General features: G+C 47.7%; 2 protein-coding genes across 3 annotated transcripts in view; both read left to right on the top strand.

Moving 5' to 3' along the window:
• The window catches only part of LOC120401305 (protein CLN8-like), a 68,831-nt gene that overhangs the window by 15,268 nt on the left and 30,746 nt on the right, over positions 1-22,817 (top strand). The window lies entirely within an intron of this gene.
• Positions 9,583-11,860, top strand: LOC120401303 (protein CLN8-like). Its single transcript, XM_039531090.1, has 2 exons — positions 9,583-10,228; positions 11,537-11,860. The coding sequence occupies exons 1-2, from the start codon at positions 9,686-9,688 to the stop codon at positions 11,858-11,860; spliced, it is 867 nt and encodes a 288-aa protein (XP_039387024.1). The 5' UTR covers positions 9,583-9,685.

Below are 22,817 nucleotides of genomic sequence, written 5' to 3'. Positions count from 1 at the left end.
GCTCCCGCAGTCATGCGGGAAGAGGGGACCGAGGAAGGGCGGCCCAGCACACCGCGCTGCCTGGGGCAGCCTAATTTCTAGAGCCGCCCCTGGGGAAGGGGCAGGCAGGGAAAGGAGCAGGATCATGGGGCACAAAGCTAGAGTGGGGGAAGCTAATCAGAAGTAATGTAGGCGGGGGAGCCTGCTCCAAACCCTCCTCCCCATGCTCGAGGCTTTAAATGCTTCTAATCACCCTTCCCCATCTGGTCCAGCCAGGCTCCATTACCCGCCTGTCCTCGCCCACCCCCCAGTTAACCTGTTCTCTTCAGCAATCCCCCTCCAAACAACCCCCAGGCATCTTACTCCAGGTGCTCCCCCTGACTCTCCAGTGTCCTAAATCCCCACCGATTTCCCCAGTCCCCTGCCTTCGCCAACCCCGCTCATCCTCGCCCCAGTCCCGCTTCTACAGGGCACATTGGAGAGGCTCCTGCCCCAGCGGGGGAGCGCCCAGAGAGGGAAATCCGTGACTACGGCCGGTGAGAAATGTCCCACGTCAAGCTGCGCAAAACCAAGACGTGGGTCCCTTCGTATATACCACACTCGAGGCGCGATACAGCCAACACACGCGTGTGACACACTATTTCTACGCAGGGGACACACACATTCTGCCCCACAGCGGGGTATTGGAGGGGTTGGTTCCAGCTCCCACGTTTCTACCCAGCTCAGTGGTTCTAGCTGGGCTCAGGCTGGCTTTGCACGGGACATGTTTTGCATCCTACCAGCTGCGCTGCCAATGACAACACACTCCCCGTGCAGTGTTTTGTCAGGACTCTGTACGGGGGGCAATCGCCCTTTCCATCAGTGCAACGCGAAACTTGGCTGCAGCACCAGGGCAGAGTGTGACCTGCCCCCCTCCTGCCCTGCAGAATTAAGCTCCAAGGAGAGCTGTGAACAACCCCAGAGTCCGGCTTACCAGTGCGGGGTATTTGGGACGCTCCACTGCGCCCTCCGGGGAGGGCGGGACGGTTTATGTCAGGCGGAAACAAAGGGTGGGGCAGGAGGAAGCGACATTATCCCGTGTGTACAGGCGTCTGTCCCGGCTATGCTGAGGAGCTGGGATTCAAGGCTCTTGCAGCTGCTTCTGCTTCTACAAGGGTGGAAGAAGCAGCCCGGACTTCTCTGTTTTGCACTCGGCTGATCGCTGCTGTTGAGCACATCACAGGAAAGCACGGAGGCTGCGGGGAGAAAGGGTAGAGCAAGTGAAGCAGAGCAGCCGGTAAGCAGCAAGCAAATGGTGCTGGGTGGAGAAGGGCTTTATTAACTACAGCCCTATTTTACTGAATGGAAAGGGTGAGCCTAGGAGAACCTGCCTATTGGTATTTCGTTGTTGTTGTTTCCCCTCCTTGCAAATATTTTCGGTGTGTTGTACTGTTCCTTCATGTGAGGAGGAGGGAGTGGAGATTAGAGAGCTTTAAGTAACTTGTTTTTGGTTAAATGCTGAGAAAACATCCTATTTTCTGGAAAGAGGCTAGTGCATGAAGTCAGGGGAATTTCACACAGCCTGGAGGTAACTGTGCTTGTGCTGAGGGGAGGCAGAGGTTGGAGGGTGTTTTGCTTTCTCTTTGGGGAGTTGAGAAAGGAAAGTTTCTGGGACTTTCTCTTCACACCACTGTAAACTATGCTTATGGTTAATGGCCTAATTCCCCACTTCTTTGTACGTTGTGTAGAGTGAGTGTAAAATGCTACCAAATTAGAATACTTAACTCTCCCACTGGTCCAAGATGCAAGGCAGTGGGAAGGAAGGGCTAATGGAGTTGCTCTGGTGTAAAGGAGAGCAGAATCAGGCCCTCTGAGAATATAAATAAACAATATTCCATTGCTCTGTAGCTATTAGGATGCTTCTGTTATTTATTATATTGGGGAGCAGGATAGGAAGGCATCGCTGTAGAAGCTTTTTACTTATGCTACTAAGGATCTATATGGCTTCCTCTTCTATGAACCCAGAATGAACCCCAGATTGGAGGGAAAGCAAACTGAACCGTCTCACTGTCACAGTGTGTCTGGAATGGGTGTGTGATACTGAACCAGGGGCGGCTCTAGGAATACTGCTGCCCCAAGCAGGGCGGCGCGCCGCGGGGCGCGCTCTGGTGGTCGCTGGTCCCGCAGCTCCGGGGGACCTCCTGCAGACGTGCCTGCAGAGGGTCCGCTGGTCCCGCGGCTCTGGTGGACCTCCCGCAGGCATGACTGTGGAAGGTCCGCCGGAGCCGCCTGCCGCCCTGCCGGCAAAATTCCGCCCCAAGCGTGCGCTTCGCGCGCTGGGGTCTAGAGCCGGCCCTGTACTGAACAAGATGCATACAGAAGCATTTGCATAATATTGCAGTAAGTATCTGTTACAGGGAACCTCCAACACTGGAGCAAGTGAGTGGAGATGGGATGAAGATGTTCTGAGCTGGCATAAAAATAAACACATACCAGATTTGATATGATGAGAATCAATGTACATTTCAGTATGGTCAAATGTAAGGTCATCCATAGAACAAAGAATATAGGCCATATCTGGGCCTGATATATACCTAAAATATCAAATTCTTCCTTTGACCTAGTTACCACCTCTCACAGAGGTGGATTAACTCCATTGACAGAAAACCCCCCTCTGTCAGTGTAGGAAGTATTTACAGCACCATAGCTGTGCTGCTGTAGTGTAGACATACACATGAGAGAGTTTATCCTGGAAAGCAAAGATCCTGAAAAAGAATTTTGGCTCATGGTGGGTAATCAGCTGAACATGAGCCCCCAGTGTGATGCTGTGGCTAATGTGACCCTTGGATGTATGAACAGGGTGAATCTTCACTAGGAGAAAGGAGGTTATTTTACCTCTGTGTTTGGCACTGGTGTGACCACTGATGGAATACTGTGTCCATATGCTGGTGGAGCCGTCCCTCCGCATCTGCAGGGGGCCATGCCGCCTTGCAAGTTGGGACTGCAGGGGCTTCTCTAATCAGAAGAAGAGTGTGGGTGGGTGGGGGAGAATTAGCAATTCACAACAGGGCCCGTCCTTCAAGTGGGGTGGGCCGTACACATTCTGGGCTCTGTCTGGTGGCCAGGGGGAGCTACAGTTGTCTCTTCACCTAGTCCTAAATCAGAGCGGGGCAGCTACTAGATAAATCTTGGGCCTGCAATCTGGACAAGCTGCGGTAGTCAATCTCCCCGGCCTCTAAGCAGGGCGGGTCAGCCAACAGTTAGGGCTCTGGCCTGCAATCAGGCTGAGCTGTAGCCCCAGTCCAGTCTATGGGGCTCGGGTTTGGGGCAAGCGCCACACACACACACACACACAGTCTATGGGGCTCAGGTTTGGGGCACACTGAGGATCCCAGGCTCCTGGCCTACTGAGGGGGGGAAGTACTGCCACCTCAGGGGTGGGTGGTGGGGGAGCCGCAGGCCCATCCAACTCCACCACATCCCAACCCAGGACCCTATCAGAAGCAGAGAAGTCAACCACTGGGCGAGTGGGGATCCGCCCACAACACGCTGACCTGGTTTCAGGTTCACTCTCCACCAGACAACTGACTGGTTCTCCTGGGGTGCTTCCTTCAGGTACGCCAGACGGGGAGAGAAGGAAGAAGGGAATTTCATGCAGCCCGTTAACTATTGTATTTAGAAGGCTGTATGTAACTGGTGGTGCTGCGGAGGAGTGTGTTTTGCTTTCGTTCTCATTTTTTTAGGGGAGTTGAGAGAGGAAGATTTCTGGTCACACCAGTGTAACTCTGCTGACATTAATCGTCTGATTCTCCACTTTCTTGTACGTTGTATCGTTGTATACATCTGTGCACAGTGAGTGTGAAATGCTACCAAATTATAATCTCCCACTGATTCAGCATGCAAGGCAGAGGTAAGGAAAGGCCAGTGGCGTTGTTCTGGTGTAAAGGAGAGCAGAATTAGGCCCTCTCAGAATATAAATAAGCAATACTCCTTTGCTGTGTACCTGTAAGGAGCGGGAGGCAAAACATCTGTGTAGAATCTTTTACTTATGCTGCTAACAGTGTATATGGCTTCCTCTTCTGCCTCCCACCAGAGCTCCCAGCAGGCCAGTGCAAGGATATTTTGCACCCTAGGCGAAACTTCCACAAACCCTCCCCCGCCCCCCTGGCACATCAGTTCATTGAGGGGCAAATCCCAACGAGCCTCTATAGACCCCAGGGGCCAGCCGTACCCAGGGGCTGCTCCCCAGACCAGATTCCCCCCTCCCCACCCCTGAACTCCCCTGAAGGGTGCACAGCCTCCCCTCCCCTCTCCACCCCACCCCGGCGGTCCCTGCTCCGAGTCCACTCACTGACGTTGCTGGGCTTGGGCTGCTGCAGCAGTTTGGCAGGGAGAAGCCGCCTTCTGGAGGCACCGGAGAGCCAGAGCATTGGTTTGCGGGGGCGGTGAGCCCCAGCCATGGAGGAGCCAGCGCAGTGCAGGGGGGCAGCAGCCCTGCAAAAGTGGTGGCGCGGCTAGCGGGGAGCAGCTGCACCCCCCGCCCCTCCTGGCCAGGCTATGGCCAGGCACCCCCCCTACTCCCCGGGGACTCTTACAGGCTGCCACGGATGCATGCGGGCACCGGCCCCCATGCGTCTTCTGGCTGCCCCCTCGCTGTGTTGGGCTCTGCGGCTTCCAGTCATGTGAGCTGCCACCACGGTGCAGGGCCCTGAGCCTTCTCCAGGAGGGGCAGTGCGGCTCAGATGCCCGGGAGCCGCAGAACCAGAGCGCGGTGAGGGGTAAGCCGGGGGGTGTGCCTGCCCAGGCTGCAGCCCACCTGGTGCCCCCCTGGGGGCTCCTGCAGTGGATGGATGTGGGTGGCAGCCCCCGTGTGCCTCCCGGCTCCCCCCTGCCACGCTCAGGCTCTGCGGCTCCCAGGAGTATGAGCCGCCACTGCCACTGCCCTCCCAGAGTAGGCTCAGGGCCCTGCGCTCCGGTAGCTCACATGCCCGGGAGCCACAGAGCCTGAGCACGGCGCGGAGCCGGGGTCGCACAGGGGCTGCCGACCACATGCAACTGCTGCAGCCTGCAGGAGCCCCCGGGGGGGGGGGGCGCCAGGGCACAGCCTGGGTAGGAGGGGCAGGGAGCGCGGCTGCTCCCCACTAGCGGTGCCGCTGCCTTTGCAGGGCTGCTGCCCCCCTGTGCCGTGCCAGCTCCTTCATGGCTGGGGCTCGCCACCCCTGCAAGCCGACGCACTGGCTCTCTGGTGCCTCTGTAAGGTGTCTCCTCCCTGCCGTGCCAGGGCACTGCTTTTTTAGGGTTACCATATTTCAACAATCAAAAAAGAGGATGGGGGAGAGCCCCACCTGAGCCCCACCCCATCCACTCCCCAGGGCCGCCCAGAGGGGGGGCAAGAGGGGCAATTTGCCCCAGGCCCCGAGCCCCACAGGGGCCCCCACCAGAGTTTTTCGGGGCCCCCGGAGCGGGGTCCTTCACTCCCTCCGGGGGGGCCGGCAAACTCTTGCGGGGCCGGGCGCAGGAGCTTCTGCCGCTCCCGGTCTTCGCCGGCGGGGGGTCCTTCCGCTCCGGGGCGGAACGACCCCCCGCTGGCGAATTACCACCGAAGACGGAGCGGGACCCGCCGCCGAAGTTCAGCTCGGTCTTTGGTGGTAATTCGGCGGCGGGGGGCCCTTCCGTTCCGGGACCCGCCCCCGAAGTGCCCCAAAGACCCGCGGCGGGGCACCCCTCCGCTGAATTACCGCCGAAGACCGGGCTGTGCTTCGCGCGGGTCCCGCCGGCGGTAATTCGGCGGTGGGGCCCGCCGCGGGTCTTTGGGGCACTTCGGCGGCGGGTCCCGAATGGAAGGGCCCCCCGCAGCCGAAGACCCCGGGCCCCCGGAATCCTCTGGGCGGCCCTGCCACTCCCTCCCACTTCCCACCCCCCTCAGAATCCCCAAGCCCCCCCCTGCTCCTTGTCCCCTGACTGCCCCCTCCTGAGACCCCCCCACCCTAACTGCCACCCTAGGACCCGACCCTACCTGTCCCCTGACTGCCCCAACCCTTATCCACACCCCCATCCCCAGACATACCCCTGGGACTCCCACACCCCATCCAACCACTCCCCGCCCCCTGATAGACCCCTTCCAGAACTCCCAACCCTGCCCCCGCCTCCTGACTGCCCCCCGGGACTCCCCTTACCACCATGCCGCTCCAGCCACTGGCTCCACGTGGAGCCAAAACAAACAGGTTGCGGAGCGCACAGCCCCACCCCCGCAGAGTGCTGGCGACACAACGCTGAGGCAAGGGGAGGGGGGGTGGGACTCTGCCTGCTGGAGGCCAATGGGAGTGGCTAAATCAGGCCAGGTGCCCAATCAGCCACGCCACACTCTGTGTGAGGGGAAGGGAAGGGAGGGAGGAAAAATCTTGGACGCCCCCAACCACTTGGCGCCCTAGGCGACTGGCTAGTGGTTGCACCAGCCCTGGCTCCCAGTCAAACTGTGTGAAATGAGATACTCTCTGGGCAGTTCTTCCCCTGCCCATATTGACAGGATGTGCTGTGTCCAGCAGTCTCAGCAATCTGGTCTCATGGATATTTTCAAACAAAAATGAAAGAAAACATTCAGCTGTTTTTAACCACCTCATGTGAAGGAAGTTTTAATTAACTTTATGTCCCCAAGCTTGGAAATTCTGGACTGTATAGTTAATAATATTAACTGTCATGTGGGTGAAAAATATGGAGGTTGTTTCTCTGTGTCTTATCTGCTTAGTTAGCTTCAGGAATAAAAGCCCTTTTAGAGTGTGGTGCAGTTCTGTTCATAAGTTGACCGTGCAATTCTATTCAAAAGATGATCCTGCAAGCTCTTTCTCATGCAAGTAGTCCCGTTTACTAGAATAAGGTTTTGTAGAATTATGCCCTTTGGTGTCTGATATTCCAAACTGCAAGCAAAACAACATTGTTCGGATTCCCTCCAAGACCTTTTCCACTTCACTTATCCAGAACACTTCAGTTCTGCCAGAACACTTTTATTCTGTTCTCTGGAATCCAAAAACTCAGTTCAAATCCAGGCTTGTCACTGAGGTTTCTTTATTGGCATTTCAGAAAGCTGCACCTGAGGTGATCAGGTCAGGTGCAGTGGAGTAGATTAGGGTGCACAACGCCAAAGTACATAGTTTTAAATGAGATTATACACAAATTCTAAAAGAGACTAACACATACACATTACATTCTACATATCACAGGCATTATGATTGGCTTGCTAATTTGGTGAACCAGGCACTGTATGAGCTATCCATGTGTTACGAATTGTGCTAAAGTAAGAAAAGCTGCAGAAAATCTTATCACACATCTTCCATTTCTTTATCTACTAGCTACATATTATTTACAAGGCCCCTTGTGAATTTATGCTTTGTCCATTTGTCCTGTGTTCTCACTTCTAATTTTCATTGTCCTACAAGGCTTGCAAACACGCACACCTGTGATGCTGCATACGTAATTAAAACACCTCACAGAACAGAGAATTGTAAGAAGCAGGGCTGTCTTTTCTTTAAGCTTTGAAAAGTTGTATTTATTTTTTCATAATATGACTTAATACAGAAAAAGATTTTAAAAAGTTCTGATTATAACAAAGTACATATTTGTGTGTATCAAAGGTCTGTTAATGTAAACATATAATAGAGAATAATGTTTACTGATTTTCTTTTTTTTCTAGACAAAATTAAGTGTGTGTACACATGAACCTTAGAGATAGGTCTCAATTTTCATTTACGTTTAGACCACATTATTCTGCTCTAACCGTTCAAGGCTCTTTCATACTTCCAGGCAGTGTAAAGTGGCCTTAGTGTAACTGAGAAGGAGGCCCATAGTGGCTGCTTTGTTGCAGCTTTAATCTGTACCCTGTAAACTGGGTGTGTATGTTTGACTCCTAAAGACTCTTAGGGTATGATTATGCTGCATTTTAAAACTAGTGCCAGTGAGTCTGAGAACCCAAAGCTCATGCTACGGTGCTAAAAAGCGCTGTAGACATTGTGTCTCGGGCTCCCAAAATCACCACCTACCTGGATTTCAGAACCCAAGCTCCAGCTCAAGCCCAAACATCTGCACAGCTGATTTTAGTGCCGTAGTATGAGCCTGAAGCACCATTACACAATCCTGAGTCTATAGAACAGGGCTCAGAGACTCGCTGCTGTGGGTTTTAAAATATAGTGTAGACGTATCGAGAGGGCTTACAGATGGAAAAAATGAAGGTTCAATGATGCTTTAAAAATGCTGCTAAAGAAGCATAAGCTAGGGTTACCATATGTCTGGGTTTCCCCCTGACAGAGTATATTTTCTCTGTCCCAACAGGGTTTACAAATAACAGCAAATGTCCTGGTTTTTGCAGAGCAGACAAGATGTAGCTCAGAAAGAGCCCCGATGGTCTGCTTCCCGATTGGTCCACTCCCCTGCATCTGTAACTGATTGGTCCATTCCCCTGAAAGCCATAGAAGCTGGATCCCATCCATCCATGCTCCAGCTCTTAGTCCATGGGGAGAGGGTCCCACAGGGAGGCGCTGATTGATGGTTGTTGCTGCGTCCCGGGTTTGTGCCAGTTGCTGTATCACCGTGAAAGGGAGTGACACTGCACCGTGAAAGGGAGTGACACTGCACTGCCCCAGCTCTCCCTACATCCCCCAGCTTCCCTCCCTGTCCCTCACCCCCACAGTGTCCTCTTTTTGGGAACCTGAATTATGGTAATCCTATTGTAAGCCTCAATTTTTTTAAATCTTTTTAGCAGTGGCCCTTCATTTATGTCATAGTAGTTGTTTCTGTTCACACCTGGAATATTAACTTTGTTAGAAGTAAAAAAGCAGTGGTCATAAAACAATGTTAAGTGTTTTGTGAGGAAGGTGTTGTGGGGGGAAATGGAACTGACAGTATAAGTTGGTGAAGGATTATTTTTAAAATGTACTGACAATAGCTGGAAGAACGTCTTGAGGAATGATTTATAAAGGGAAGGGAAGACGAAGATAAAAAAAGAATTGATGTACAAGTAACAGAAAGGGAGGTTTCAGAGTGGTAGCTGTGTTAGTCTGTATCAGCAAAAACAACGAGGAGTCCTTGTGGTACCTTAGAGACTAACAAATGTATTTGGGCATAAGCTTTCGTGGGCTAAAACCCACTTCACCAGATGCATGGAGTGGAAAATACAGTAGGAAGATATATAGACATAGTGCATGAAAAGATGGGGGTTGCCTTACCAATTCTAACTAGACAATTCAATTAAAGGGAGGAAAAAAACAATAAAGAAAATGACCAAGAAAATGTATTGTATTTTTATATAACTAGGGAACAAAAGGGGAATGGTTTTTTGTGACTGTAACATCCATTGGCATTAATAGTTCTGCAAGCAAGGAAACAGGGAGTCTCTCTCTCTGCCTATGTCTCATCTTTTTTTATATACCTGTTTGTGACCTTGAAGGCTAATCATCAGCCTTGAACAGGTTTTTTTATGTCAGTTGTGAACTGTTGGGAAATATCAGTAGAAACAGTAATAAACTCTAAACAGTCGTGAAACTAGAGAGCTTTCATGAATGGGGAGACCATATATACACACAAACACAGCCATTCGATACAAGTCTCTTCTGTCTTTTTTATTGCAGATGGGTTTCTGCTCTGTGTAACAGCCGAGGCTCTGTAGCTTTATAAGAGACCATTGTGGGGGTGAGAAGCTTCAGAATCCCTCCAAATATTTTGAAGTAGAGAAGAAGAAATGAATCTTGCAAATCATGGCGCAACATCCGGAGACATATTTGACTGGGACTATGTTCTGTGGGAAGTTCGTTTGAAGCTACTAGCAGCTGGTTTTTTTATCTACGTGGGAGTATTTCTTCTAGCTCACTGGCTGTCCTCATGCATCAGTGCTAGTTATCGCTCCTTGTCAGGAAAACAGAAGGTCTCGTGGAACACGTCTATCACATCTGGCCTGTTTGGAATTCAGAGTTGTATAGCTGGGTTGTGGGCCTTGTTCATTGATCCAGTTTTTCAAGCTGACAAAGTATATTCACAGCAAAAGTGGAGCTGGTTTCACTGCTTATTAGCCTCTGGCTTCTTCTTGTATGACAGTGTAGTTATTCTTGTGTCTAATATTGTTTTCAGAACATTTGATGTGCTCGTGGTAGTTCATCATTTATTTGCCTTTGTTGGGCTTCTTGGTCTGGTAATTAACATAAAATCTGGGCACTATCTCCCCCTGATGGGACTGCTACTTGAGATGAGCACTCCTTCAGGCTGCCTCTCCCATGTGCTTTCAAAGGTAAGAACTTGCTGTATTAATTATTAGTGATAGAAGTTTCCATTATAAACCTCACATTGCCTCCCCCGCAAAAAAAAATTCTGCAAAGAAATATTGGCCTTCAAATTGGGAGATTAATTTTGGGATCAAGGAAGAATTTTTCCTTCCAAACTTGAAGTGAAATGGCCATGGAATCCTTAATTATAACATCCTAAGAATACTTAAATACTGTCCACAATTTTTATTATTTTTTTTACCCATTTTGTAGAAAAGAAACAAAATGGAAAGATTTTTAAAAATTACTTTACAGACTCACTAGTTGGGATCTAGTGCACAGGACTAAAGATTAGGTTAGTAAACTCTATTTTTAAAAGATTTTTTTAAAGACTGAAAATAGAAGTATGGGAATACCTTATCCGCTCCAACAAACTTAATATAGACTATTCAATTTCTGCTGTAGACTAAAGGCATGTGCATGTGTGCTCCCTCATATGAATGTTTATGTATATTCTGTGGATGGTGACTTGGAGAACAGCTTTGAAGAGATCTGCCATGCTTGTAGCGAGAGGAAAAAACCAGTCCTGCTTCCCAAATGATAATCAGTTCCTAGTGGTGTGTTTTAGTAGATTAAGCTTAAATTCTAAAATATCTGGACTCTTTTTAGAACTACACTGACAAGCCAGTACGGGATCACCTTAGCCCTTCTGTGGTGTTTTTAATGAGAACTTAAACAGGGAGGTCCTGTCTGTGCATGTAGATGCTAGAGCAGTCAGAGAGTAACTTCCCAAAACTTCCCAGCCCCTGCTAGCTCTACTGCACTTTTGTAACTTGTTTTGATTGTCTTCCTCCTTCCAACAGGTGGCTGCATGTAAAGTAAAGCTGTATGCACATAGATGGCATAGTGGTTTAGAATTCTGCTGAAGAAAAGGTGCTGTATCAGGGGTTCTCAAACTGGGGGTCGTGACCACTAAGGGGGTCACAAGGTTATTCTGTGGAGGGTCCTGAGCTGTCAGACTCCACCCCCAAACCCCACTTCTCCTACAGCATTTATAATGTTAAATATAAAAAAGTGTTTTTAATTTATAAAAGGGGTCGCACTCAGGTTCGCTGTGTGAAAGGGGTCATGAGTACAAAAGTTTGAGACCCACTGTGCTATATAAATGTGCAATCTCTTAGCACTCAAGAGAAAAATGATTGAGAGAATGTTTGCATGGAACTTTGCACTAAACAATAGGAAAGCTAAATATGTATCTTATTTATAGAAAACAATGACTGCCTTATCTTGAAGCTGCAATCTCATTTCTCTTTCTTTGTTGTTGTCTCTTCCAGACTGGCTATGGTAATACCCTTTTTTGGAAGGCAAACCGAATGGTACATATCCATATGCTTCACTGCCGCATGGTCCTTCTTTATCACATGTGGTGGGTGTGTATTTCTAATTGGAATGATGTGGTGAAAAATATGGGACTTCCATATTCTGTTTTCTTGTTCTTGGGGTTAAGTACATTTACATTAATAATTAATCCATACTGGACATACACATCAACTCGGGTGCTCTTCAGTCCAATTGATTGGAATTCTCCAAATACAGCAGTGAAAAATGGATCCTCTGAAAAATTAAATTGTGAAACATTCCAAAAGAAGAAGATATAATTCTGCAACAGCTATGAGGGTAACAGTAAAACATGGCCTGAAGAACATGGTGCAGGTTTATTACTGAGTGCATGAAAATAGAATTGCTTACAAGAAGTCTATGAATATATCAGTCTCTTTGCAGATTGCTATCAGTGTACTATACTCATTTATCAAAAGTGTTTTAAAATTGTTTCCCTTTATAGTTAAAACACACACAGTCTTTGAGTCAGGATTTATGCCAGTAATTTTAGTCTAAGAACATAGTGTAGTAAAATCTCTTTCTGGGGGAAGTGGCAAGTAAGGCACAGAAAGGTAAGGGAGGTGTCATTTGATTTATAAAAAGCTACAGAACCATAGTTTAAATGGCAGGAGGGATTCACTGCCTCCCCTCCCTTCTGTCTCTCTCAGGTCCTACTGCTGGTGGAAATGTTGATAATACAGCTTCCTCAGAAATGGGTCAAGTTAGGGCTTTGAATAATACCCCTCTTCCATGAACACAATGGCAACAAACTCAAAACAATTATGTAGATATATATGTATTTAAATGTTAACTTTTTAAAATGATACTTTAACACATGAATGTATTGCTTGCATGACAATGACATTGACCTTTGGTAGTCCTAGAGAGTTTAGCCTGGACATGTAGGACTGAAAACATTTATTCATCAAAGTAATCATCAGTGTCATCTTCATCTAGGGCTCCACTGCTAGACACGTTGCACATTGGTGTCCCACTCACACATCTCTGTATAAGGCAAACAGCTGGCCAGACATTTACAGGGTAGTGAGCATCAAGTCTTTGCACATGATTTTTTGATTGCGATCCTAAATCAATCCTCTAGCTATAGGATTTCATGCATAATTGGTGCGATCAGTCCATCCTCCAAGACCCATTTGTGCCCGATAGGAGAAGGTAGTTTTGGATGCACTTGATCATCACAGAGCCATTCCATTGCTTGATCATTTGCCCTCTTGAGAGCAGATATAAATGCATCCCTTCCAAATGGAATTTTTCTCCTTTTGTCTGCTGCTTATGAAACATCTACCAACATAGTTCTGCAAGTGTCAGAATGTTGGTCTTGACAAGTAAAACTCGGCATATGAACACCTCTACTGCAGTGTTTCCCAAACTTGAGATGCCACTTGTGTAGGGAAAGCCCCTGGTGGGCCGGGCCCGTTTCTTTACCTACCACGTCCGCAGGTCCGGCTGATCGCGGCTCCCACTGACCGCAGTTCACTGCTGCAGGCCAATGGGGGTTGCTGGAAGCGGCGGCCAGCACATCACTCACCCCACACCGCTTCCAGCAGCCCCCATTGGTCTGCAGCAGCAAACCACAGCCAGCGGGAGCCATGATCGGCCGGACCTGAGGATGCGGCAGGTAAACAAACTGACCCGGCCCACCAGCGGCTTTCCCTAAACAAGCGGCGTCCCAAGTTTGGGAAACACTGCTCTGGTGCATTTATGACTTCCCAGGGAGTGTGTCAGCCATTCTGAGCACCTTCAGGGATGGTGTAGCCCTGTCCATCCTGTGCCTGTTCCCACAGACACGGTTGGCTGAGTCCAGTACAAGTCCCTGTCCCTGCCCGCAGGTATATGGGATCTTGGGGAGCAATTACCACACAGGTGGGGTGCCAATTAATTTCTTTATTAAAGGAAAAAGGAAGTGGGAATTTAACAATGAAATACGATGGGATGGGGTGTATAGGGTGTTTACAATAGACAATGATAGGGGGGTTCTTATTGAACAGTGTAGGGAGTTCTAACAGCGGGGTACAGTAAGTGGGGTTCAGCACAATGGGATACAGTACAGTCAATAAGCAACTCAACTTTATATAGGAACAACTTTAGATACAGTGTGGAATGCAAAATGTACCCAAAAGAAATGCAAAGTAAAATGGTAGCTTCAATGCAATACAAAGTATATTAGAAAAGTGGAGGCAACCAATGGGGTGTTATAACCACAAGTAAAATGTGAATCACAGTGCAATGATACATTGCATAATTTCACTTATCACCCATATTGTAACAGTATAAAAGAAAATTAATGAGTTAATTTGTGAGGCTGTGATAGCAGATAATCTGCAAGAGTGTACCTAAAGGCTGGGTCGAGAAACAGGAGTGGGGAGGGGAGTGAATGATCAATGGCAACTGATGAGAGGAGAGTGCAGCTGGAAGCAGCGAGAGACTCTGAAGCCCTGCGGGGTGAAGCCCAGAGCAGTCCTCAGGAGCCTGTGGGCTGGATGTATGGGAGACAAGAGCAGCTGGAGCGCACTTAAGGGGAGTCTGGGAGCAGCAAGAGGGGAGGGCGCTGAACGTGCAAGCGATGGGAAGGCACATGGAGAATGGGGGAGACGGCTGAGGGAAGAAACAGGTTGCAGCAGCGGAGAGCACTTCAGGGAAGCTGCGGAGCAGCGGGGTGAAGACAAACGGAGCAGTGTGATGGTGATCTTCGGTAGGGGAGGGGCAGCGGAGAAGCGGGAGCACGAACACAGGGGATACAGGGAGAGGCAGCAGAGAAGTGTAAAGAAGGGCTAGAGGGAGGTTTAAGCAACAAGCGGACACTCCCCCCAAAAAAGGAAAGCAGCAAAGGGTTTGGGAAGTTACACAGGGGGAGAAGCAACAAAAACTCGGCATATGAACACCTCTACTGCAGTGTTTCCCAAACTTGGGACGCCACTTGTACAAAACAGGTACAGAATACAACCAGGCAATGGCTTTTTAAAATCTATCTTAACCAACAACTAGGCAAAACAACAAATATCACAATTCTAAGCAAAACTATAACAAGCAACTATACGGAGCAACAAAACAGCAAACTATAGCAAGGCAGGTGAAACTTACAAGCATTACAATCTTAGCAAACTATGACTTATTAAACTAAAAAGCAAAACCTATGGTGCACCTTATGCTATGGGGAAGTTACAGAGGGCAGAGTGGTATGTGCCCAGAATACAGCTCCCAAGGCAGCCCCCAAGGAAGCCAAGGGATGGTGGCTGCAGCAGTGGATACGGCTGAAAATAGTGAGCCCTGAAGCAAAGCCCACTGGAGCAGAGCTTAGCGGCGGCACAAACTTAATTTTTTAGCGGCAAAGCGCCGCGAAGTTTAAGAGAGGTTTTAAGACCCAGACCAAGGTTTAGCTTGAGTCTGTGTGCTGGGGAAACAGAGCCAGCAGCTAAAATAATAAAATAAAAGTATAGAAAGTTTCACAGAGGGATTCTTACCAGTCCCCAAGGCAGCAGCAAAGGCAGAAGCAGCAACAACATCAGAGGAAGCAAGGAGGGCTCGGTACGGTCTCGATAATCAGGAGGTCTCTCAGGCAGCAATTCATTCTTCATGGGGGGGTTAAAAATGGGGGTACGCTCAAAAATAAAATGAGTGGAGAAAGGACCCCCCAGAACCCTTGGCTGATCAGACCAGGCAGCAATGCAGGAAACTTTCTGATATTTTTTTCAACATGCCTGTTTTTTAAAGACAAACTCAGGCATTTTCCCGCCAGTAATCCTGATAGGCTCCCTCTGTCACAGGGGAGGAGACACAGGGAAAAACTGCAGGTGAGCACAGAGACGTGCCTGGGCAGAGTCCTGGACAATAGGTGTGAGTTCACACATCAGGACTCAAAAGCACATGAGGCCTATGACTCATGCCAAGGATCTCAAAAAACACATTAGGTCTTGCAGCTCTGGACATTGCCTACCCTACACCAAGCCCAGGTTTAACAAGGTGATAACAGGACCAACCCTTTGAACAGGGCAGTGGTCCCACTTAGCTCGCAGCACAAGTGGCCATCCCTTTGAGAAGGGCAATGGCTCTTGGTAAACGACTTAAGGGGCCCTCTCTTTGAGAGGGGCAGTGGCCCTGGTAAACAACTTAACAGCCAGGGAGGGGCGGCCACAGGAGGAGAACAAAACCAAAATGGAGTAGGGGGACAGCTGTAAGAAACAAAATGGAATAGGGGGAAAGCTGTAACACAGTCCCATCTTACGTAAAGCTTCCGAGCCTGCCTCAGCAAGTTCCTTTCTCCCCTGTTTCCCTTAATCCATCCCTGGGACACCTCCTGGGACTCCCCTAGGTTATAGTATTCCCCTAAGTCCCTCCCGTCAGTTGTGGAGGAGTGGGGGGGGTGTAGAACTGATGTGAATGAAATTGTTTTTAGTTATTCACTGTATCATTGTAACTCCTGTTCACCATTTCATTACTCCGTTTTGCCTACAATGTAACTTCTGTTCACCATTTCATTACACTTGCCATTTTGCCTACATTGTAACTTCTGTGCACTATTGTAATTCAAACCCCATTTTAAAATGCTTATTCCATTTTGTGGAAGGCTTGTTGCTGCAGCCTTCATTTTTGCAAGCCCTGCTGTAATTTTATTAGTTTAGTTTAGATGTGTGAATGAGGTATGTATGGGTGATAGAATCAACCTCCAGCGCCAGCCTGTCCTGATGAGATAAAGTTCAAATATCAACGGCTGAAGACGCAGACAACAGCCCTAAACAGAGTAAGAAACATCCACCCTAAAAAGAAAAGGACAAAAGAACAACAGAAGGAAGATCAAAGCCAGGTTCAAGGCTGAAAGTCACGCCAGCAATTGACGGGTGATCAATCACCAAACCCAGAGGCAGCGTGACACAGCAAAACCTATAGACTTTGAATCCAAACTAAAAACCTATTAAAAAGATGGGTGAGATGAGAGACTTTGAGTAACGTTCTGCTATCAACATCGAGGGGCATCAGTGCGCGCCCAACAGAGACCCGGCTCCTCCTCGTGCCCAGCTTTCCTGGCCAGTTAGCTGTCACGAGTTACGATCTCAAGCTGCGAACTCAAGCCATGAACTCAAGCTACAATCAGGACTGGTAACTATTCAGCAGCTGCAGAACATTTGGGGTGTGTGTGAGTGTGTATATAAGTATTTGCTAGTAGTTATAGATCATAATAAATGTGGCATCTTTGTCTTGACCCCCAAAATGATCCTGTATAGTTTTGTCTATACAACAGGGGTGGGTAGGGGTCCTGACATCAATAACACTACTGCCTCCTAGCAAAATTGTGTGCCTGGCACTGTAGGCAATCCCAATACCCTGGCCTCCGGGCTAACGCCTCTTCTGATCTGGTGACATCCTGGGTAGCCAGTTTAGCTTGAAGTCTCTGTATCTGCTATTCCAGAGGTTCTTGAACTGTGGTCTGCAGACCATCAGTGATCCCTGAGCTCTGTTCAGGTGGTCCATGGATTGTTCCCTCTAAGGTGTGCACCTGAGCAGCTGCACACAAGAGAATGAAGGGCCACCCACCTACTTCAAAGTCTTGAAGATTGCCTACTGTTCACCTAAGGATTCGGAACTGTCAAGAGAAGGCCTGGAACTGAATAAAAAACCTTTGGGTCCTGATCCTTTTTATCTCAGATCTGCTTGATGCTTTATGCAGGGGAAGCTTGAGTTGTAAGACTGAGATCTCCAGACCCATCTGGATCACTGGGGATATGAACATTGGACTATAATTCTGAAAGAGCTCTTTGCAACTACAAAGCACACCATCTCTAGCATGAAACTAATCTCAGAATTGTACTCATGTCTGGATGTATACTGATCTTTTAATCAATACTCTCTCTCTTGTCTTTTTAAATAAATTTTAGTTTAGTTAATAAGGATTGGCTGTAAGCATGTATTTGGGTATAAATAAAAGGGGGGATAGCTCCCTTTGATGGACACCCAGCCAGCCACTTAGCTATAAAATCCCTCTTGGTAGCTGTTCTTTACTTGTTTTACCTGTAAAGGGTTAAAAAGTCTTCCAGGTAAAGAACAAAAGTGAGTACCTGACCAAAAGAACCAATGGGAAGGTAGAACTTTTTAAAATTGGGAAAGAAACTTTCCCTTTGTCTGATGTTCTCTGGGCTGCAGAGATATAGGCAGTAATGCTGAAACCAGCTTTAAGCCAGGTATGATTATAGATTATCAGTTCATACCTTGAACCTACTTATCTGGAGCCTCAGATATGTAAGTAAAATTAGGGAATGTCTAAAAAGACACGATTAGGGTTATTTCTTTTTTTTCCCCCTATTGGCTTGTGGACTCCTCTGTGCTAACCCCAGATGCTTTTGTTTGCTTGTCACCTTTAAGCTGAACCCCCAAGAAAGCTATTTTGGGTGCTTGATTTTTTGGAATTGCTCTTTTAAAATCTAGCAAAAGTCTAAGTTCCGGATGTATTTTCTTTCTTTTTGTTTTTAATAAAATTTACTTTTTTTAAGAACAAGATTGGATTGTTGGTATCCTAAGTGGTTTGTGTATGTTGTTTGATTAGCTGGTAGCCACAGCTAATTGCCTTTGTTTTCTTTCTCAGCTCTTCCCGGCGTGGGGAGGGGGGCGGGGGGAAGACGTGAAAGGGCTTGTTGAAGGTACCCACAGGGAGGAATTCCCAAGTGCTCCTTTCTGGGTTCAAAGGGTGTTTTTTTCCCCTTCTCATTTGAGTGGTGGCAGCGTTTACCAAGCCAAGGTCAGAGAGAAGCTGTAACCTTGAGAGTTTAATACAAGCCTGAAATGGCAAGTATTAATTTTTAAAATCCTTGCAGGCCCCACTTCTGCACTCAGAGTGACAGTTGGGATTCAGCCTTGACAGGGTAAGATATAAAATATTTGTTAACTTGGGAGGTAATATGTCTGATCCTTTGGGATTGGTAGAACTTTCATATATGATGAATAAGATTTTCAGTAATCCTCATCATATTTGACTTGTGTATCTGTGCAGAAGCCCAAGACCGTGTTGCTATAAGGGAACGGTGTTTTGGCTTCTGTACAACCAGTAAGGTATTTATTTTGTGGCTAGCTGGGTGAATATAAGTATTGAAATAACCACCAGCTTTGAGGATTGTCTGCCCTATTCTTTGCAGTTTGCCCTAATTGAGTAACCTCAATGTGCCCTACCCTCCCCCCGCCCCCGTTCCTCTGTCACAAATGTCCACTCTCAGTTGTGGGTACAGTGTATTCTCAGGGTAGCGGGGAGGGAGTACCTCCTTTACTGCCATCAATGGGCAGACGGTTCAGGACCCCCCGGTCTATTAATACCACGCTTACATTGATACAACTTGTCCTCTAAGTCTGCCATCCTTCCCACCAGTTCATCCCTCTCCCATCAAATTGCTTCACAGGATTCTCCATGCAGCATCCCATGTCTTTAGATCTGCTATCTCTACTGCTAATATGGATTTCTCTGTTAAAATCCTTTGTTGGGCCACTATCCCCTCCAAAGCCTTAATATGTTGGAGGAGATTATTTTCCCAGTATGCCATCCCAGGGCACATCCTTTGTAATACCATTCCTTTTTTCCGATATTCCTTTCCCTTGACGTCCCCTAGTACCTCCCTCATATCCTTTTCAATCTCATCCCAGATTAGTCTCTGAACCTGGTATGGGCCCTGATTCCAGAGGACATGCTTCCATGCTGATGACGGATTCTGCTCGATAAGGATCCAAAGCAGTGCAGACTGACACACGTTCATTTTCATCATCTGAGTCTGATGCCACCAGCAGAAGGTTGATTTTCTTTTTTGGTGGTTCGGGTTCTGTAGTTTCTACATCGAAGTGTTGCTCTTTTAATATTTCTGACAGAATGTTCCACATCTGATCCCACGCAGATATTGGACGGCACTAGATTCTTAAATCTTTAGAAATCTCACGTTGCTACCTTCTTTGCATTTTGTCAAATCTGTAGTGAAAGTGTTCTTAAAATGAACATGTACTAGGTCATCATCCGAGACTGCTATAACATGAAATACGTGGCAAGAAGTGGGAAAAACACAGAGCAAGAGACATACAATTCTCCCCCAAGGAGTTGAGTCACAAATATAATTACTGCATTATTTTTTAACGAGCGTCATCAGCATGGAAGCATGTCCTGTGGAATGATGGCCAAAGCATGAAGGGGCATACAAATGTTGCACATCTGGCATGTAAATACCTTGCAACACTGGCTGAAAAAGTGCCATGTGAATGCTTGTTCTCACTTTTTCAGGTGATGCTGTAAATAAGAAGCTGGCAGCATTATTTACCATATATGTAAACAAACGTGTTTATCTTAGTGATAGGTTGAACGAGAAGTAGGACTGAGTAGACTTGTAGGCGCAAAAGTTTTACATTGTTTTGTTTCTGAGTGCATTTATGTAACAAAAAAAATCTAAATCTGTAAATTAGCCCTTTCACAATAAAGAGATTGCACTACAGTTCTTGTATGAGGTGAATTGAAAAATATTATTTCTTTTATCTTTTTTTACAGTGCAGATATTTGTATTCAAAAACAATAATATACAGTGGTCACTGTACACTTTGTATTCTGTGTTGTAAATGAAATCAATATATTTGAAAATGTAGAAAAACATCCAAAAATATTAACAATAAATTTCAGTTGGTATTCTATTATCGTTTAACAGTGTGATTAAAACTGCGATTAATCGTGATTTTTTTTTTAGTTAATCGCATGAGTTAACTGTGATGAATAGACAGCCCTATTTCTTATCTTTTTGCATGGTACTAAAAACCACATCTTGCTAGGCAGAAGCAACACACAGTGTCTTTGTTTCTTGTTCACATATGTTAATAAGGATACAAGAATATCAAATCAAATGGGCGAACAAAACCCAAAATTCTATCTCAGGCAAATAAAATACTATATTACCATCACCACCATGGAGCCAAAGAGGCTACTGTGGGGCTTCATTGGAGCCAGGGCAAAAGGCTATTGCTGTGACCGGAACTAACAGAGCCTGGCATGCAGTGAAGATGGTGTGAGTAACCACAATGGTTTTTTTGGGGGGGGGGTGAGAACTGCTTTCAGGGCAAGGGGAGTAGTAAAGAGGCTTTAAGTGCTTTCCCTGAGTCTGAGAAGAGAAGAAGTGGTCTTATTGTCTAATCAGGATCCAGAGTTGTTGATCCCTGTTATAACAACTCACATCTTCACAGGGGTTGTGCAGCCTGGATTGGTGCCAAGTTAGAATCACTCTGATCTTTGTTGACCTCTCTGGACTACTTTGCTTGACCAACAGAGCGCTGTCTCCAGGTTCAGGATCTTTAAGCACACCCACACAAGCATCTAGAACTCTGAAATTAAGAGACATGTACACTAAGGGTTGGATAACACGTCTGTGTAAATGTAAGTTCGTAAAGTTTAATTCACTACTGTAAACGTGTGTGTGTGTGTACACACAGAGCACAGCCAGGTAGAGATGTCACCAAAATTAATTTCTTATAAATAGAAGGGCTGTTTGTTTGTTTTTCTGGGATGCTCTGCAAGGCATTGGATTAACCCAATCTGGATGTGCATAACAATAAATACGTCCTGTTCTTTTGCTGTTGTATCCTGTGGTGAGTTTTGTACCTCATCAACCCCTTTGATTCAAGGGGCAGGGCGAGGTTAATCCCACCTCCCTGCATCTATGTTGGTTTTACTACCTCCCCGGTAGTCAGGGCTGCCGCTTCCCCTGGTAGGATACCGCAGCCTCAGTCCATATAGTGCACTCCTAAAGCAATGGGGCCCAAGGACCAGCTACCCTTCCTTCTGCTGGCAGGGTAGCGCGGGCTAGCGGCTGGAGTCTCCATAGTGTGCTCCTAAAACAGTGTGGCCTAATGGCCTGAGTGTCTCTAAATTCTTTTCCCCTCAGGGGATAGCATGGCCCGAGGCAATCTGTCTCCTTTGGGGCGAGAGGGGGGTCAGTGAACTATGTCGTGACAAAGGGGGGGTTTAGAGACCCCCCGGTAGGGAAGCCCGGGGCCCACCCACCTTCACCAGGCTCCAGCCCAGGGCCCTGTCAGTGACTGCGTGATCCGCTACAGGGAATCCTACCGCAACATGCTGCTCTCAGAGTGGTGGTAGATACCACTCCCTTCCCTTCTCTGGCTCATTTCCTACCTGTTCTCCAAACTTAGCAGTTCCTGTGGCATCAGGATCTCTAGGTTCCTCAGCACCCAGCGCTCCCTGGGGTTCCAACAGCTGCCAGTCTCTGAGTCCGCTTCCTGGCTCCTCAGCTCCCCCCGTAAAGGTCGCAACTGCTCCTGGACTGGAGCTTCCGCTGGGCGTCCTCCTTCCCCAGCCGCTAGTCCTGACTGAGCAGTTCTGCAGGCTTTTATGCTTGGCTCTCGGTTGGAGCATGCCCAGCAGAGCCTCAGCGGGGTGGCTTGCTCTGCCAGCAGGGAAGGGTTAACTCTCTCAGGCCCAGGGCCACCCAGAGGGGGGGTCAAGTGGGGCAATTTGCCCCAGACCCCCACGAGAGTTTTTTGGGGCCCCTGGAATGGGGTCTTTCACTCGCTCCGGGGGCCCCGGAAAACTCTTGTGGGGCCCGGGGCCCCTGGAGCTTGTTCCGCTCTGGGTCTTTGGTGGCAATTTGGTGACGGGGGTCCTTCCGCCCCGGGACCCGCTGCTGAAGTGCTGGGTCTTTGGCAGCAATTCGGCAGTGGGGGCTCCCCGCCACCGAAGACTCCAGGCTCCCAAGAATGTCATAAAACTTGCAAACATTTTATATAGTGAACAAAATCATCTGAATACGGTTTTTAATACAACACTAGGAATAAAAAAAATGCAGCAGAATTTAGCGACCTACTAAAATCTCTAACAGTTTTGTAAAATAAAAACTGTTCATATGATGAAAAATTACAGAATAATCTACATTTACTCTGTCTGGTGAATAGATGGACTCTATTCTAAATGCTAGATATAAACGCTGGCTTAAGGTTATTCAATGGGGCAAAGGGGTGTGTGTGTGTGTGTGTGTGTGTGTGTGTGTGTGTGTGTGTGTGTGTGTGTGTGTGTGTGTGTGTGTGTGTGTGTGTAATTCACTTTACCTGACTAACGCCTAAGAACTAATCACTGGTATCTAGAGCCTTATTTGAACCCCTGTACAAGATGAATTTCACTCTCTAGCTGTCACCAGAAAGTGTGCTCTTGGGAACTATAGATTAGGGCCATCTCGGTGTCACACACGTTGCTTTCTAAAG

Source organism: Mauremys reevesii, linkage group 3 (genome assembly GCF_016161935.1).
Source record: "Mauremys reevesii isolate NIE-2019 linkage group 3, ASM1616193v1, whole genome shotgun sequence".
Lineage (NCBI taxonomy): Eukaryota > Metazoa > Chordata > Testudines > Geoemydidae > Mauremys > Mauremys reevesii.
This window is presented reverse-complemented; position numbering and strand designations above follow the sequence as displayed.